At 30.9% G+C, this 14,672-nt stretch overlaps 2 protein-coding genes across 2 annotated transcripts in view; both read left to right on the top strand.

Moving 5' to 3' along the window:
* The window catches only part of LOC113375352 (obscurin-like), an 84,384-nt gene extending 79,463 nt beyond the window's left edge, over positions 1–4,921 (top strand). Inside the window, exons 33-43 of the mRNA XM_026615287.1 lie at positions 430–611; positions 688–874; positions 1,008–1,234; positions 1,324–1,499; positions 2,291–2,466; positions 2,661–2,809; positions 3,601–3,764; positions 3,853–4,022; positions 4,380–4,505; positions 4,598–4,736; positions 4,885–4,921. Coding sequence (XP_026471072.1) covers positions 430–611; positions 688–874; positions 1,008–1,234; positions 1,324–1,499; positions 2,291–2,466; positions 2,661–2,809; positions 3,601–3,764; positions 3,853–4,022; positions 4,380–4,505; positions 4,598–4,736; positions 4,885–4,921 — 1,733 coding nt within the window. The remainder of the gene's footprint in view (positions 1–429; positions 612–687; positions 875–1,007; positions 1,235–1,323; positions 1,500–2,290; positions 2,467–2,660; positions 2,810–3,600; positions 3,765–3,852; positions 4,023–4,379; positions 4,506–4,597; positions 4,737–4,884) is intronic.
* The window catches only part of LOC113377309 (obscurin-like), a 29,531-nt gene continuing 19,504 nt past the window's right edge, over positions 4,646–14,672 (top strand). Inside the window, exons 1-22 of the mRNA XM_026617577.1 lie at positions 4,646–4,759; positions 4,885–5,097; positions 5,185–5,302; positions 5,649–5,792; positions 7,302–7,459; positions 7,768–7,952; positions 8,045–8,116; positions 8,197–8,294; positions 8,452–8,584; positions 8,848–8,990; positions 9,388–9,496; positions 9,687–9,866; positions 9,996–10,278; positions 11,259–11,391; positions 11,598–11,763; positions 12,820–12,961; positions 13,079–13,201; positions 13,312–13,519; positions 13,590–13,726; positions 13,835–13,937; positions 14,018–14,162; positions 14,396–14,535. Of these exons, the coding sequence (XP_026473362.1) occupies positions 4,992–5,097; positions 5,185–5,302; positions 5,649–5,792; positions 7,302–7,459; positions 7,768–7,952; positions 8,045–8,116; positions 8,197–8,294; positions 8,452–8,584; positions 8,848–8,990; positions 9,388–9,496; positions 9,687–9,866; positions 9,996–10,278; positions 11,259–11,391; positions 11,598–11,763; positions 12,820–12,961; positions 13,079–13,201; positions 13,312–13,519; positions 13,590–13,726; positions 13,835–13,937; positions 14,018–14,162; positions 14,396–14,535 (3,026 nt within the window). The 5' untranslated portion in view covers positions 4,646–4,759; positions 4,885–4,991. The remainder of the gene's footprint in view (positions 4,760–4,884; positions 5,098–5,184; positions 5,303–5,648; positions 5,793–7,301; positions 7,460–7,767; positions 7,953–8,044; positions 8,117–8,196; positions 8,295–8,451; positions 8,585–8,847; positions 8,991–9,387; positions 9,497–9,686; positions 9,867–9,995; positions 10,279–11,258; positions 11,392–11,597; positions 11,764–12,819; positions 12,962–13,078; positions 13,202–13,311; positions 13,520–13,589; positions 13,727–13,834; positions 13,938–14,017; positions 14,163–14,395; positions 14,536–14,672) is intronic.

Below are 14,672 nucleotides of genomic sequence, written 5' to 3'. Positions count from 1 at the left end.
CTTATAAACTAAACAATAGTGCTTAGAATCAAACAAACTAGCAACTAAAGAAAATAAATAGTCGTAAAAGTCGTAAGAATCAAGGTGATGGCTGGTTATACATTTTTTCTTTCTACTTTCAAATAAGGTTGTTAAAAAATCTTAACTTTACTTGTTTTCGAGATATCGGAGATGGACCTTTTTATCCGCCGGCATTTAAGCACCGCTCTATCCTAACCTAACTAATTAACAAATTGAAAAAAAAAATATTTATTTTTATTTTTTTCTTTTATTATTTTTTTATATTCTAGATATAACATTATTATCATCATTTAAGTGTATCATTTAGAAATTAAATGATAAAAAATTTTTACGAATTAGCAAAAATACTACTTAAAATTTAAGTAATTTATCAGTAGGTACTTTGCTCATATTTTCTCTATTATTCAGGCAAGCATTCAGACTCTGCAGTCTACAAAATAAAGGCTAAGAATAAATTTGGCTATGATGAAGCTTCCGCTCGCCTCGATATCCAATTGAAACCTGAATTAGGTGTTCTGAAAGACCAAAGTTGTCTTCCTGGAGAGGCCACCGAGTTTGCTATTAATATTCAAGCAAATCCTAAACCTAAAGTGAGTTGAACTTTGATGCTATACTTAATATGGGAAAGAACTGTTTTAAATACGATTTAATAAAAAATGTTATCAGGTGACATGGACTAAGGGTGGCAATGATTTATCCAAGGATAAGACATGTGAAGTTGAAGAAGATTTGAGTACAGAAATGTATCGTTTAAAAATTGCAAGAGTGGAATTACCTCACGATGGCAGCTACCGTGTCACGGCTGTTAATGAACATGGTGAAGCCAGTAAAGAAGTAGCACTATCTGTTTATAGTAAGTTATTAAAAACTCTTCGAAATTATCTTACTTTTAAATCTTAATCAATTAATGTGAAAATTCTTTGCTGGTAAATTTTTTGGTGTTATTATATAGAAAAAAATTAATTCTTCAACGTGTTATTTTACAGCCGATCGTCCCAAGTTTGCAAAACAACTGGAAGACCAGACAATCAAAGATCGTGACTACGCATGCATGAATGTGAGGTGCAGCGGTGTACCAGAGCCGCAAATTAAATGGTATAAAGACGGAGTCGAACTCACCTCCGGCGAGAAGGTCAAGATAACCACAACCACTGAAGCCCAAGTATCGAGCAGGCTTGAAATTGAACATTTCTCAGTCAATGATGTAGGAAAGGTAAAATATAAATGTGAAATACTTTAGCAATTTTATATTATGGCTAAATTTTGATGTTTTATATACTATATTATGTTTCAATATTTCAGTATACAGCCAAAGGTAGCAATGTTCTCGATAGCACGGAAACATCCTGTGCATTGAAAATGGCTCAGATTCCTCCATCATTCACTAAAAAACCTGATAAGTGTGTTGATGTCGACGAAGGAAGCCCGCTGGAGCTCGTTGTTAAAGCTGATGGTAGCCCAATACCAACAGGAAAATGGTAATATGTTTCTCTAAGTAACTTATAATTAGTAAATATTTAGTGAAATTATGGAAAGTCACAGAAATATTTTTGTTTATGATTCATCGCTTTGAATTATTTATATTATTGAAATCTTTATAATTTACTATTTAAAATTTTAAATGTTTTTGTAAAACATTTTGTGAATGGTAAAATATAGGGCGGAGAATTCCTTTTGCATTAAGTATTTCAAAATTTTATATTATACATACTTATGTATACAATATTAATTAAAAATTATAATGTAATATATTCAATTATGTGATCATTACCGATAACCTTTTTTGGATTCTGCACGATTTTTAATTGAAAATTGTTAGTAATTTAAATTAAAAATAAATTAATAAAATCGGGTAAAAGCTTTTTATATATTTGGTTGATATGATAATTTTTGAAAAGTAAAATTTAAATATGCATTTGAAGTATACGTTTCTTGAATTCATATATTCAAGAAATCATATATTCATATCTTGAATTATATATTCATATTTTGAAGAATATTCATTCAAGTTAATGAACTATTCGCGGTTTTATATTACTTCTATCCATTTGCTTCAAAAATCTAATTCAATAATTTAAAAGCGCGATGAGTTTAGCATTTATACAGAAAGATTATACAATCATACCGATTTTATTAATTCACGTATGCATTTAATAAAATAAAATGAAATGGATAAAATATTATAAGTGTCATTTACTTTTACTTTACATTTAAACTACATTTTGATAATCAATTATTTTGCGCGTTTAAAATGATTGATTTTTTTTAGGTTTAAAGATGGTCAGCCTTTGGAACCCTCTGATCGTGTTAAATTGGTATTTACACCTGATGGTATGATGAAACTATTGATAGATAGCGCAAAAGCTACTGACAGTGGTGCTTATAAAGTTGAACTTGAAAATCCTAATGGAAAAACACAAGCCCAGTTCGCTGTCACAGTTAAACGTATGTCAATAACTTATTTAATAAATTTTAGTAGTATCTTAAACAATTAAGCATTAATAATTATATATGTATATATATATATATATATATATATTATGTGTATGTGTTAGTTGAGTTTTCAAAGATCGAACATTGCGTCAATAGTTAGTATTTCTTACGATTAGTATTTTTATCTATGCAACTTAATATTTTAGCCAAATCGCAAAAACCATTACTGTTGAAGCCTTTGAAAGACTTAAAGGTAACAGAAGGTGAACCATTAGAGCTCGAAGCTGAAGTGTCTGGTTTTCCATCACCCGAAATTGTCTGGTTCAAGGATGGTGTACCATTGCGACCATCACAGGTAGATAATAATCATAACTGCAGTAAAATTACAATTTCTAATGCAAATTAAATATAATTATAACTCTAAGAATCTTTTTGGGTATAGCCGATCATTTATAGTCTATCCCAAATAAAATAGTAAAAATTAGTTGTTTTCTTTATTTTAGTCATGTTGTTCTGTTCTGATTGTTTGTTTTATGCATATAATAGAATGAATAGATTTTATCAACTAGAGATTATTGTTTATATAAGATGATTTTATGATTATTAATTGTTTTAAAGTACCTTTTTATGAAAATGACTTTTAAATGAAAATTTAAAAATAAATAATAATTCAGAGGCCAACCGATAAACTTTTTGTGGAAAACCGTCTCGGCGACTGATTCACTTTGACCATTGCACATGTACATGTTCGATTTAAAATATCAATAGATAACGTAAACAGACTTTACGCACAGACCGCAACTATCACTTAACAACTGGCTATTATTTTAGAAAACTCTCGAAAGAACTTTACAGATTGAAAACAAAATGTAAATTTGTACTAAGATTCTAGATTCTATGTTATATGTTCACTATTGATACTGCTGTTCAATTTGTGTTTATTTTACTTCTGAAGAAAATTGCATTAAAGCTCTGTATAAATTGTTAGTAATTAAACTGCATTTTAAGTGAATGTTTGTCCATATTTATTTATATAAATATGCATACATTTATTATAATTAAGTGTGTCATTTTATTAATACAAGTACACTCGCAGTTATGAATTTAAATTAAAATGAATTTAATCAATTATTATTTTCTGTGAAGTCTGTAAAGTTATTCTTACCGTCAGGTTCGGCTAAAGTCGAAGTTTTACCCAGGCCTCGTAGACCAGGTTTTACGCGAGAGCTCATGCCTATGTCTGCCGTCGAAGGTTATCCGGTTAAAATGGAAGTTAAAACTACCGGCCATCCTGAACCAAAAGTCAAATGGTAAATAAGTCAAGTTTATACTGTTATAGTAATTGTATAACCTTAAATGTTTTTGCAATTCTCATGGTTTGATTTTGATTCATGCTAGGATGCATAATGGTCAGGAAGTCGTACCAGATGGTAAAAATATTAAAATGGTGTCGACACCAGATGGTGATGGTGTGTTACATGCATTGGTTATCGAGTGTGCAAAACCAGGAGATGCTGGGCCATACGAAGTTGTTCTGACCAACGATAAGGGAGAGTGCAGAAGCAAAGGTATTGATTGATATTTAAATATTTTATTATTGGTCTTTTCAGAACTTTTTATGTAATATATCATTATATTAAACCAACAATGTGATTATGTTCGATTTGAGGATTTTTTATTTTGAAATTTGTTTGTGAAATAATAGCAATAATAGCAATAATGTGAAATAGAGCAAAATATTATTAAGAAAATTTATCTATTTAACGCAAATGATGTTGTCAATTTCTAAGTGTAATATAATATGATAGTTTATAATAAATAATAATATAATAATGTGATCTATAAGTGTCTAACTGTAAATTTAATGTATAATTTGCAATCATGATTCCTATTGAAAATGTTTTTATAATTACATTCTTGTGTAGGTGACTTGGATGTATTAGGAAAATCTAATACTGCTGCTCCTGAAGAAACACCCAGCTTTGTGCATGCATTGCGTGATGTAACTGTTGATGAAGGAGAACCACTATGTTTGAGCGCTCCTTTCAAAGGTATGTTTTTATTTTATTTCGAATATAATTACATATCTATTTATTTAAATTTATTTAAAAAATGTGTAATTGCACATTTGTTATGAAAACAGGTAATCCAATTCCGGAAATAGAATGGTCTAAAGATGGATTGCCATTGACATCAACACCTCCAATCTCTTTTGGATGCGATGGCCAGAGACTCAGTCTAGAAATTAAACCATGCGGATTGGAGCATGCTGGAACCTACGCGTGCAAGATCAAAAATCCACTCGGTAGATTTTTTTTTATAATCAATTTGCTCTTAATTTTTAGATAAATTAGATAATTAGATAATTTTATAATATAATATTTATTTATTGAAATCATTATGTTATATCGCGTAATGTTTGTTATACAGGCGAAGAAACTTGTCAGGCCAAAGCAACTGTTCGTAAAGTTTTCACACCCCCTGTATTCACGCAGCCCCTGAGCGATGCACAGTATTTGCCGAACACAGAAGCAAAAATGCCAGCTCGCGTTAGTGGAAATCCGAAACCTGATATTGCATGGTTCAAAGAAGGCAAAAAGCTTTCCCCTGGCGATAAATATCGCGAAAAGAAAGACAATGAGGGTAAGAAAATTTATTATTAATAATAGTGTGCATTTTCAAAAAAATACTCATTTAATATTTAATTGCAATGTATGTAACTTTCAACAGCTGTGGCTCTGTACATCCAGGATTGTAAGCCTGAAGACAGTGGCGAATATGAATGCGTTGCAGAAAATAAATTGGGTAGAGCAAGCTCTAAAGCAAAATTGGAAATTGTTGATCATATGTAAGTAATATTAATTATAGTTACACCAAACCTATATAATATTTTAAAACGATGATTGCTATTTTACAAAGTTAAATATATTTAGATCACCTGCATATATGTTCACCCTTAAGTTACATTGTTTTTGTTATGTTTCTTTTTTGAAAATTTGCGATATAATTATTAAGTTAATTTCTTAAAACATGAAATTGTCTAAATTTTAATTTTTTGTTTACTCTCGCAAATATTTTGAATCTAAAAGCAAATTTCTTTATCAGTTTTCTATCATAGTATCTGTCTAACTTCGTACCGGATCGATTTTTATAACTTACCTTAAGCATTAAATTTATAATATATTATTTTATAGTTCACGTGCACCAAGGGGAGAACCAGCTGCGTTCATCAAGCGTTTGGGTGACTGTGAAGTTTACAAAGCAATGCCCGCCAAGTTCACCGCCTGCGTTGTGGGTTATCCTGAACCAGACATCGAGTGGTTCCGCAATGGGGTCAAGTAAGTGTTCAGAAAGTAATACTAATATGTAATAGAAACATTGATATTAAATTTTGATAATTCTTCTGATTTTCTATACCCAATTAATAAATGTGATTCGAATATGCAATAACGAATATGTTGTCCGTATTTTACAAGTTTGGGCCACAAAAACAAATTTATATAATAAATTCAAAGTCGCATTAACTTTCCAAGCAGCGTTAATAGAGGACGCCCAAAGTTGAACCGGGGACTATCGGTTTTGAACCGGAAACCTCCCGATCTGCAGTCGAATGCTCTACCACTGAGCTATGTCCCCACGAACTCCGCCCATCAGCAAATAGAAAATACCGGCATCATACCACATTTTCTCTGCAAAAAGTTAAAGATTTTGTAATAATCCTCAAAAAAAAAAGCAAACGGTAGCGCTATGTCACATTATATCAGCAATTTTCTTCAATAAATTCAAAGTCGCATTTACTTTCCAAGCATCGTTAATAGGGGGCACCCGGGTTTGAACCGGATACCTCTGAATCTTCAGTAGAATGCTCTACCACTGAGCTATGTCTCCACATGTAATAACTTGTAAATAGGACGTATTTCTTTATCAGGGTTAATAGGGGACACCCGGGTTTGAACCGGGGACCTCTGAATCTGCAGTCGAATGCTCTACCACTGAGCTATGTCTCCACATGTAATAAATTGTAACTAGGACGTACTTTTTTTTAGAGTTCATAGGGGACAGCCGGGTTTCAACCGGGGACCTCTCGATCTGCAGTCGAATGCTCTACCACTGAGCTATGACCCCACGATCTGTGTTCTTCAGCAAATAGCAAATAGCAAATACCGACACCATACCACATTTTCCCAGCAAAAACTTAAAAAAATTGTAATAATCTTAAAGCGATAAGCAAACGGTAGCGCTATATCACATTATCTCAGCAAACAAAATTCTTTAATAAAATATTGAATTCAATTTTTACCGTATGTTATTATGTAACATAAGGTAAGGTTGTTCAAGTCGTGCCCCATAAGGCAATAATATTTAGTACAATTAAATTAAAAAAATATCTTTGACGTTTATTGAATCTGTATTTAGTTGGCTCTTGATTATTGATCATCGAAATTTTTTTTTTTTTTACTTATATAGATATTTTTTTTGTTTTTCAGAAATGTGTTTGAATTTGAGAAAAAACTTTAGAAAATTGTATTCAACCATTATTTCTTCGTATTTAACAAAAAAATCCATAAAACGCTCTTTAATAAACTGATACCTACCAGTACGGAATTTTTCGCAAATTTGACTTAAGCTACAAGGTCTTTAAAGTTTAAAATTAAAACTTCTGACATTAACAAATTCCACCATTCAAATATACAAAAAACGATTGCCAAGTGAGTAATATACGAGTAAATAAACCCTAGTAAGAAAAAAATCAGAATCAAACTGACAGTTTTGGCTATTACTGCGGTAAAAGATAGATGCCAGATAGAAAAATAAAATTTTGTAATGATTTACTAAATATTCTTCAGAATCTTTCCGTCTGAACGTATCCGCATGGAGCGCGACAAGAATGGTTTGCTCCGGTTGACCATCGGTCGTGTTGCTGCTGACGATGCCGGAACTTATAAATGCCGAGCTTATAATGAGCATGGAGAAGACGTATGTCAGGCAGAACTTATCTATGACTGTATGTATACAACAATATTTGAAAATAGTATCTATAATAAACTTTATGTGTAAAATTTTAATAATGGAAACACATGTCCTTATTTAATCACTATCGCTTTTTAAAATATTTACTTTTGCACAAATTGAAAATGTCAATTCGCATATAACTAGACTTTCTGATTTTTTATTTAATTACTTACATTGTATAATTATAATGATTGTATCTTAAATATTTGGTAGAATTTTTAAATATAGTAAATTTATACATGTTCGTAATAGAATATTTTTATTGTATTTCTATAAAACCACTTCATTATCTATTTTCAGCTTTGGAAGATAAGCAAAGGAAACCCATGTCTGATCAATATAGCGATTTTGATAAACTTAAAAAATCGGGAATACCATTGCCTTTAGCGGACAAACCCATTATATCACGCATGACGGATAGGAGACTCACGCTCTCTTGGAAACCCAGCATCTCTGTTTATCCAAGAAAACCAGTCACATATCAAGTAATAATATTTTTAATAATATTTTAATAAAACTTCATTTTTATTTGAAAAAAAAAATAATTTAATCGGAAATCTGAACACAATTGTTATAGGTGGAGATGTGCGAACTGCCGGATGGCGATTGGTTCAATGTTAGGAAAAACATCAGATCTTGCGCTTGTGAGGTATTTATATATAAAAATATATGAAATTTCATTTTTAAGGTATACCTATATTATAAACAACATAATGTATTTGTTTTAAGGTATCTAATTTAGAACCATTCCGTGACTATCGGTTCAGGATTCGTGTAGAGAATGAATATGGAGTGAGTGACCCTTCACCATATGCTCAGACTTATAGGTAAGTTATATGTTTATAATAAAAAATCTTATACCAACATCAGGAAGTGCACTATTTCTTTTTTTTTTTAATTGTAGTGCAGTGTATTTTTAAGATTTTAAAAAAATATTGAAATAAAATATATTTATTAATTATATAATTTGTTTTTTTCTTTCAGAACTAAACTCTTACCTGATCCACCAAAGTTCCACCCTTACTTAGAACCTGGTATAGATTTTCGGCCTGAAACTTCACCACACTTCCCCAAAGACTTTGACATCGAACGTCCTCCTCACGATGGATATTCTCAGGTATCATAAAATGTTTATTTATGCATAAACTCAATTATAATTATCAATAAAATGTTATCAATGCATTATCTGAAGATATAGTAGAGCACTTGCAAATACAATTATGGCGTCTAATATAATTTGTTTTTGATAACAAACTTGGACAAACATTGCTAATTATATTTATTTTTACTGATAATTTATTTTTTGGATGTATTTTTAAATGATGTTTCTACATGAAACATATTGCGTTGAATAATTCCAAATAACGTTTTTTGAAATAGGCCCCTCAATTCTTACGGCAACGTGATAGCACCCAATACGGTGTCAAAAACCACAACTGTGATTTGACGTGGTTTGTTTATGGATATCCAAAACCAACGATCTCATACACATTTAATGATGAACCAATTCAGCCTGGCGGGAGGTATAAGAGTTTATTGCTAGAAATTAAGCTTTCGTCGTAAGTTAATATAACTAACATAAGAGTTAATTGAAATATTAATGAATACTTATACTGTTAACATGATTCTCAAAATTTGGTAAATAGCACTCTTTCATTTCAAAGATAAGTTACATGTTTTATAATATATGAAATCAATGTTGATTTAATAATAGTTAAAAATTGTGGTGTAAATAGATTTGTTTCTTGTTCAGTGTTGTTTGATAACTTTGTTCAGTGTATTATTAAATATTTGTTGCACGTTGCATTGTATATATGCTGTATAGTTTTATGTAAAATATGTTTAATTTTTTATATGGTTTTTAAGTTAAAAGAATTACTTAAAAGTTAAATATTAAATATTTATGTATTATAAATTTAGATTTGATTGGAGTTATACACGTAATGGTCAAGCAACCCTATTTATTAACAAAATGCTGGATAGAGATGTTGGAATTTATGAAGCTATTGCTACAAATGAGCACGGAGAGGTAAATAGTTTCATCAAGTACTCTGTTAATAATATTAATATATAATATAAAAATTTTGAATAAGTATAAATAATAACTTTGTATGATACGTACGATACAGTACGACGTACGACTTACATGTCGTACATTCACAAAAATTATGAAGCAAGAGTCGTAATTTTAACAAAAAATATTTTTGAATTCGTTATAGGCTAGACAACGTATCAATGTCGAACTGGCTGTACATCCCGAGTTTATTCAACGTCCGGAAATCACGCATATAATGCTACATAAATCAGGAAGAATAAAGTGCCGCATTTCTGGTCATCCTGCGCCTACTATTAAATGGTTCAAGGATTGGCAACCACTTGGAACTAGTCACAGAATTCAGGCGAGTGATTCTTAAATAATCAAAAAAATATTTACCATAATAGCTATAAATATTTAGGTCAACTTACTTACATATTGGTGATATATATTAGTAGGTAATACTATTTCCATTGTAATTTTATTTTTTCAGGTCCAGCACGTTGAGCCCGATGTGTACATACTTTCTATAAAAGATTGTATTCTGAAGGACCAAGGTCTTTACTCTATAACCGCTTCGAACCCAGCGGGTTCTATATCTTCTTCTGCTATGGTTTACATTGAAGAAAACTCTGATGAATACGCCTGGAATACGTATGGTACCATACCACGAATTACTCCTCGCACCAAAGCTTTGCATGATCTGTATGACATCGGTGTTGAACTTGGTAGAGGAACACAGGGTGTTGTTTATCATGCCAGCGAACGCAGAACTGGTAATTTGAACTAACTATATTAAAACTATCATACAGTGCTACTGATTCAATCACAATTATTTCGGATTAATATAGTTTAAATAAAGTAGATGTATATTAATGGATAGAGTGGGGCAGGGCACAAAGGTCCAATTTTACTTTCAGTAATTATACTGTGTATATCGAACCATGTTCAGTAAAATTTTCACTTAATCGCTAATCATAGAAATGTGTTTTTTTACTACTTGTCATTTGTCCCTTTTTACCCTGTCTATGGGGCAAACTGATTTAATATTTTATTTATAATTTTAAAAGGGTTTAACGAAATAATAGGTTCATTTGTCGACTATATTGGGAAATACAAATTTTATGAGCACATTTTTTACAAAGATCATACTGTATACCCTCAGGTGATATTTATCAGCACAATTAGAGTAACTATTATCGTAGTTTATTTTTTATTTACTATTTAGGTTTAGTTTGCACTTTTGACTCCGCCCGCATGTAAACTTTCGTAGGGTATAGGTTATGTAAAAAAACTGTTAAATCTGACTTAAAATAACAATAATTCTTATAAAAGAATTGAATAACATTCACTTAAAAACTATATTCATGTATCACAAGCTAAATACAAGAGCTCAAAACCATAAACACTACCAACATAAAAAAATACTTTGGTTGTGAATATTAAATGAATATTATTGATACATGGTTGTTTATCTCCTGATGACGACGTCGTAAGAATTAAGGTGATAGCTGGTTACATATATTTCGCTTTTTAGAATACCTTCATTAAAAAATTTTATACCTTAATTGTTTTTGAGATAATGGTGGACCTTTTTATCCGCGGATCTTTAATCCCCCTTTTACTCTATATAATACATGAATTATACATGTATTTTAGGCAATTTCCTAACTAACTGTATTTTAAAGAACAGATGGTTTAAAAAAATGATACGCTTTTTTAATAGTTATATATTTTATTATTGATGTGTTTCTAGGTACGAATTATGCAGCCAAAGTCATGCACGGTAAACACGAGCTACGCCAGTATATGCATAATGAGCTGGACATCATGAATGGATTGAATCACAGAAACTTAATCAGACTTTATGATGCATATCAAACTGATAGGTACGATATATCTCACTATTCTCGTAAAACAATGTTCAAATGTCTACAATTAAAGACATTTTTTAAATGTCTGAAAGTTTAAACTACATCTATAAGAAATTATCATTTAACTCTGTTAATTAATCTGGCTATTTAGTTTCAATAGCATTTTATTAAATAATTAATAAATTATGAAATATTTTCTAATCTAATGTTGATTGTCGCAGGTCTATGGCACTGATAACTGAACTAGCTGGTGGTGGTGAACTTGTTAGAGATAATTTATTAAGAAAAGAACGATACGGCGAAAGTGAAATTGCAGGATATATTAGACAATTGCTTCTGGGGCTGCGTCACATGCACGATTCAAATATTGCTCATCTTAGTCTTACAGTAACTATTTAGAATTACAAAATAAAATTTATTATAAATATATATAACAAATATTGGATTTTTTAACTTCCCGTAGGGCAAGTTATAGTAATCGCAAAAAAATCGAAAATGAAAATTTTTATATATCTTTACGTTTCAGAGGTTTCTGAACATTTTGGCATACCTTAGAAAAAATGGATGTATGTGTGTGTGTGTGTGTGTGTGTATGTATGTATGTATGTGTGTGTATGTATGTGCGGATACAAATTTTCGTCGACGATTTCGGGAACACGGATCAACCGATTTGAATAATTCAAAAAACATTCGATCCGTATTGATAAGGAGACGTGCTGATTAGTTTTTGGCAAAGGCTGGTCAAGCCGTTCCAAAGATACGGGGCAAAAAGTTCCGAAAACGGTAACTCAGTTTTTAAGAGAACGGAGCGTCCGATTTTAATAATTCAGAAAACATTTTATTTGTATTGACAAGATGAAGAATCGATATAACTTTCATGAAGGTAGGTCCAGCGGTTTCTGAGATATAGAGGAAAAAGTAAAAAAATGAGCCATTTGGCGGTCAAAAATGATCATTAGACATATGCACATCAAATTATCAGACATTTTATAGAGATTTTAACAATAAGTATACATTTTGTTAACATTCCTATCGGTTCCGTACCAATGCTTATGCGTTAGACAGCGACGCGGCGCTTACGCGCTTTATATTTTGTCCCTATGTAGTTAAAGCAGTACGATTGCTTTGAAAAAAAAGTTCAGATCTTCCACAATATGTCAAAATAAAGAAAAAAAAATTTTTTTCAAAAAAAAAAAATTTATTAAAAAAAAATTTTTTTTTAATTTTTTTTTTTTTTCAAAAAAAACTAATTTTTTGTCCAATTTATAGTTTCTCAAAAATCTTATTTTTTCAAAGTAATTTTTTTTCAAAAATGTTAATTGTTTTAAAAAAAAATAATAATTTTTGGTACGGGAAGTTCCAGCAATTTGCCTTAAGGCACGATGCCCTAATTGCCTTAAGACAGAATTCCACTTACAGCTAGTTTCTTGTTCTTATTTGTAGATAGGTGACTTGTTAGTCGCGCATGCAGGCGGTCGCGATTTGAAGATTTGTGACTTTGGTCTTGCTCGTCGTGTAAATCGCAGCAACCTGTTCCCACTTGACTTTGGTATGCCCGAGTATGTCAGTCCTGAAACCGCCTTAGGTATGATTGTTTTGTATTTTTCAACATTTTCCTAATTATTATTCTATCATATCATTTGATTTCATATAGAGAATATATATCTTAAGATATTATACCAAACTTAATTTTTAATTTTAGGACAAGGTGTGGGCTTGGCTTCAGATATGTGGTCTGTAGGCATAATCACCTGGTTACTATTAGGCGGAAAATCGCCATTCTTGGGAATGCATGACGTTGAAACCTTAGATAGAGTAAAAGATGGTAAATAAAAAAAATATGTTCAATATTACATAAATATTTAAGATGTTATTCAATATACTCGAGTTTATTTAATATGTTATCAACACGGTGTTATATAATAAATATTTTAGGTAAATGGTCATTCGCTAACGATGAAGAATGGTGGTCGCATATCAGCAGTGAAGGAAAAGATTTCATAAGCAAACTTTTAGTATATGATCAGAATCAAAGAATGGATGTCATAACTGCGTTAGATCACCCATGGTTAACTAGACGTCTTATGATCGATCAAGACGAATTTATGATAACAACGGATCGTTTAAGAAATTCGTATAATTCGTATATATCGATTCCTAATTATCCAAACTGCATATTGAATTTTAAAATAGTAACTAAAATAATATTTCAGATATCGGTCGTGGCAATCTAATGCACAATGTCGTACTTGGTACCGCAGGCGCCCATTAAGCGGCGCTTATACCGATCCATCAAAAATGGTGTACCCACCAGGCCATGTTTACACTCCAGAAGATACCCCAGAACGCAGTAAGAATATACAAATTTTTTAAACATGTTTTTGATAACTTTCTATTACTTTAAACTTAATCATATGTAATGAATACTTTAGTTGATATTGGAAATTATTATTTTTAGTAGATATTGGGAAGAAAGATCGCAAACCAGGCAAATGGGATAATGAAATTCCAACTAGGGAACACCCAGATTACGAAATTGGCTTATTTAAATCTGAAAGCCAGTAAGTACTATTTTTAGAATCTAATATCATATTTAGTGTTTTCTAGTATTATATACATATATGGCTATAATTGTCCGCAGTTATCAAAATGGTCCTGACACCTACCTTTTACAATTGAGAGATGTAGACTTTCCTGTTAGACTTAGGGAATATATGAAAGTAGCTGCCACTAGATCTCCTGGTTACAGTCACACACTTACCGATCTTAGTAACTATGATTGGAGGGTGAGTCGATGCTTTGATTTTCATTAAATAAAACATCTAACAATTATTAATATACACTAAACGCAATATTAATAGTTATTATCGTAAAACGTATTTTATACTAAATATGTATGTATAAGTAACAATACAGCACTTCCACAACATCTTAATTTGTAATCATATTGATTTGCATTTTTGTAAGGATATTTCAACGTTATACACAAATAATGCGTTTATTTAATTTATGTTTTTAGACACCTGTTATTCATGAAAGACGTCGATTCCACGATATAATGGATGAAGAAATTGATGATGAGAGAAAAGAGAGAATTAACCGATATGGGTCCGCTGATGTGTACTCTTTAAGACGCCTGAGAAATGAATTAGGAACGAGGTATCTGACTTAATGTAATATATGTAGTAGATTCCAACATTTATTTTGTTCATTATTAGTATATAAATCGGAATGTAACTTATTTTCAACATTTGAATTTGTTTTCTCTGTAGAATAAGCAAATTGAATAAGAATTA

Source organism: Ctenocephalides felis, unplaced genomic scaffold (genome assembly GCF_003426905.1).
Source record: "Ctenocephalides felis isolate EL2017-DRISC unplaced genomic scaffold, ASM342690v1 CF-g0.4_SCAFFOLD_01886, whole genome shotgun sequence".
NCBI lineage: Eukaryota > Metazoa > Arthropoda > Insecta > Siphonaptera > Pulicidae > Ctenocephalides > Ctenocephalides felis.
Note: the sequence above shows the minus strand (reverse complement) of the source record. Positions and strands in the feature narration are given on the sequence as shown.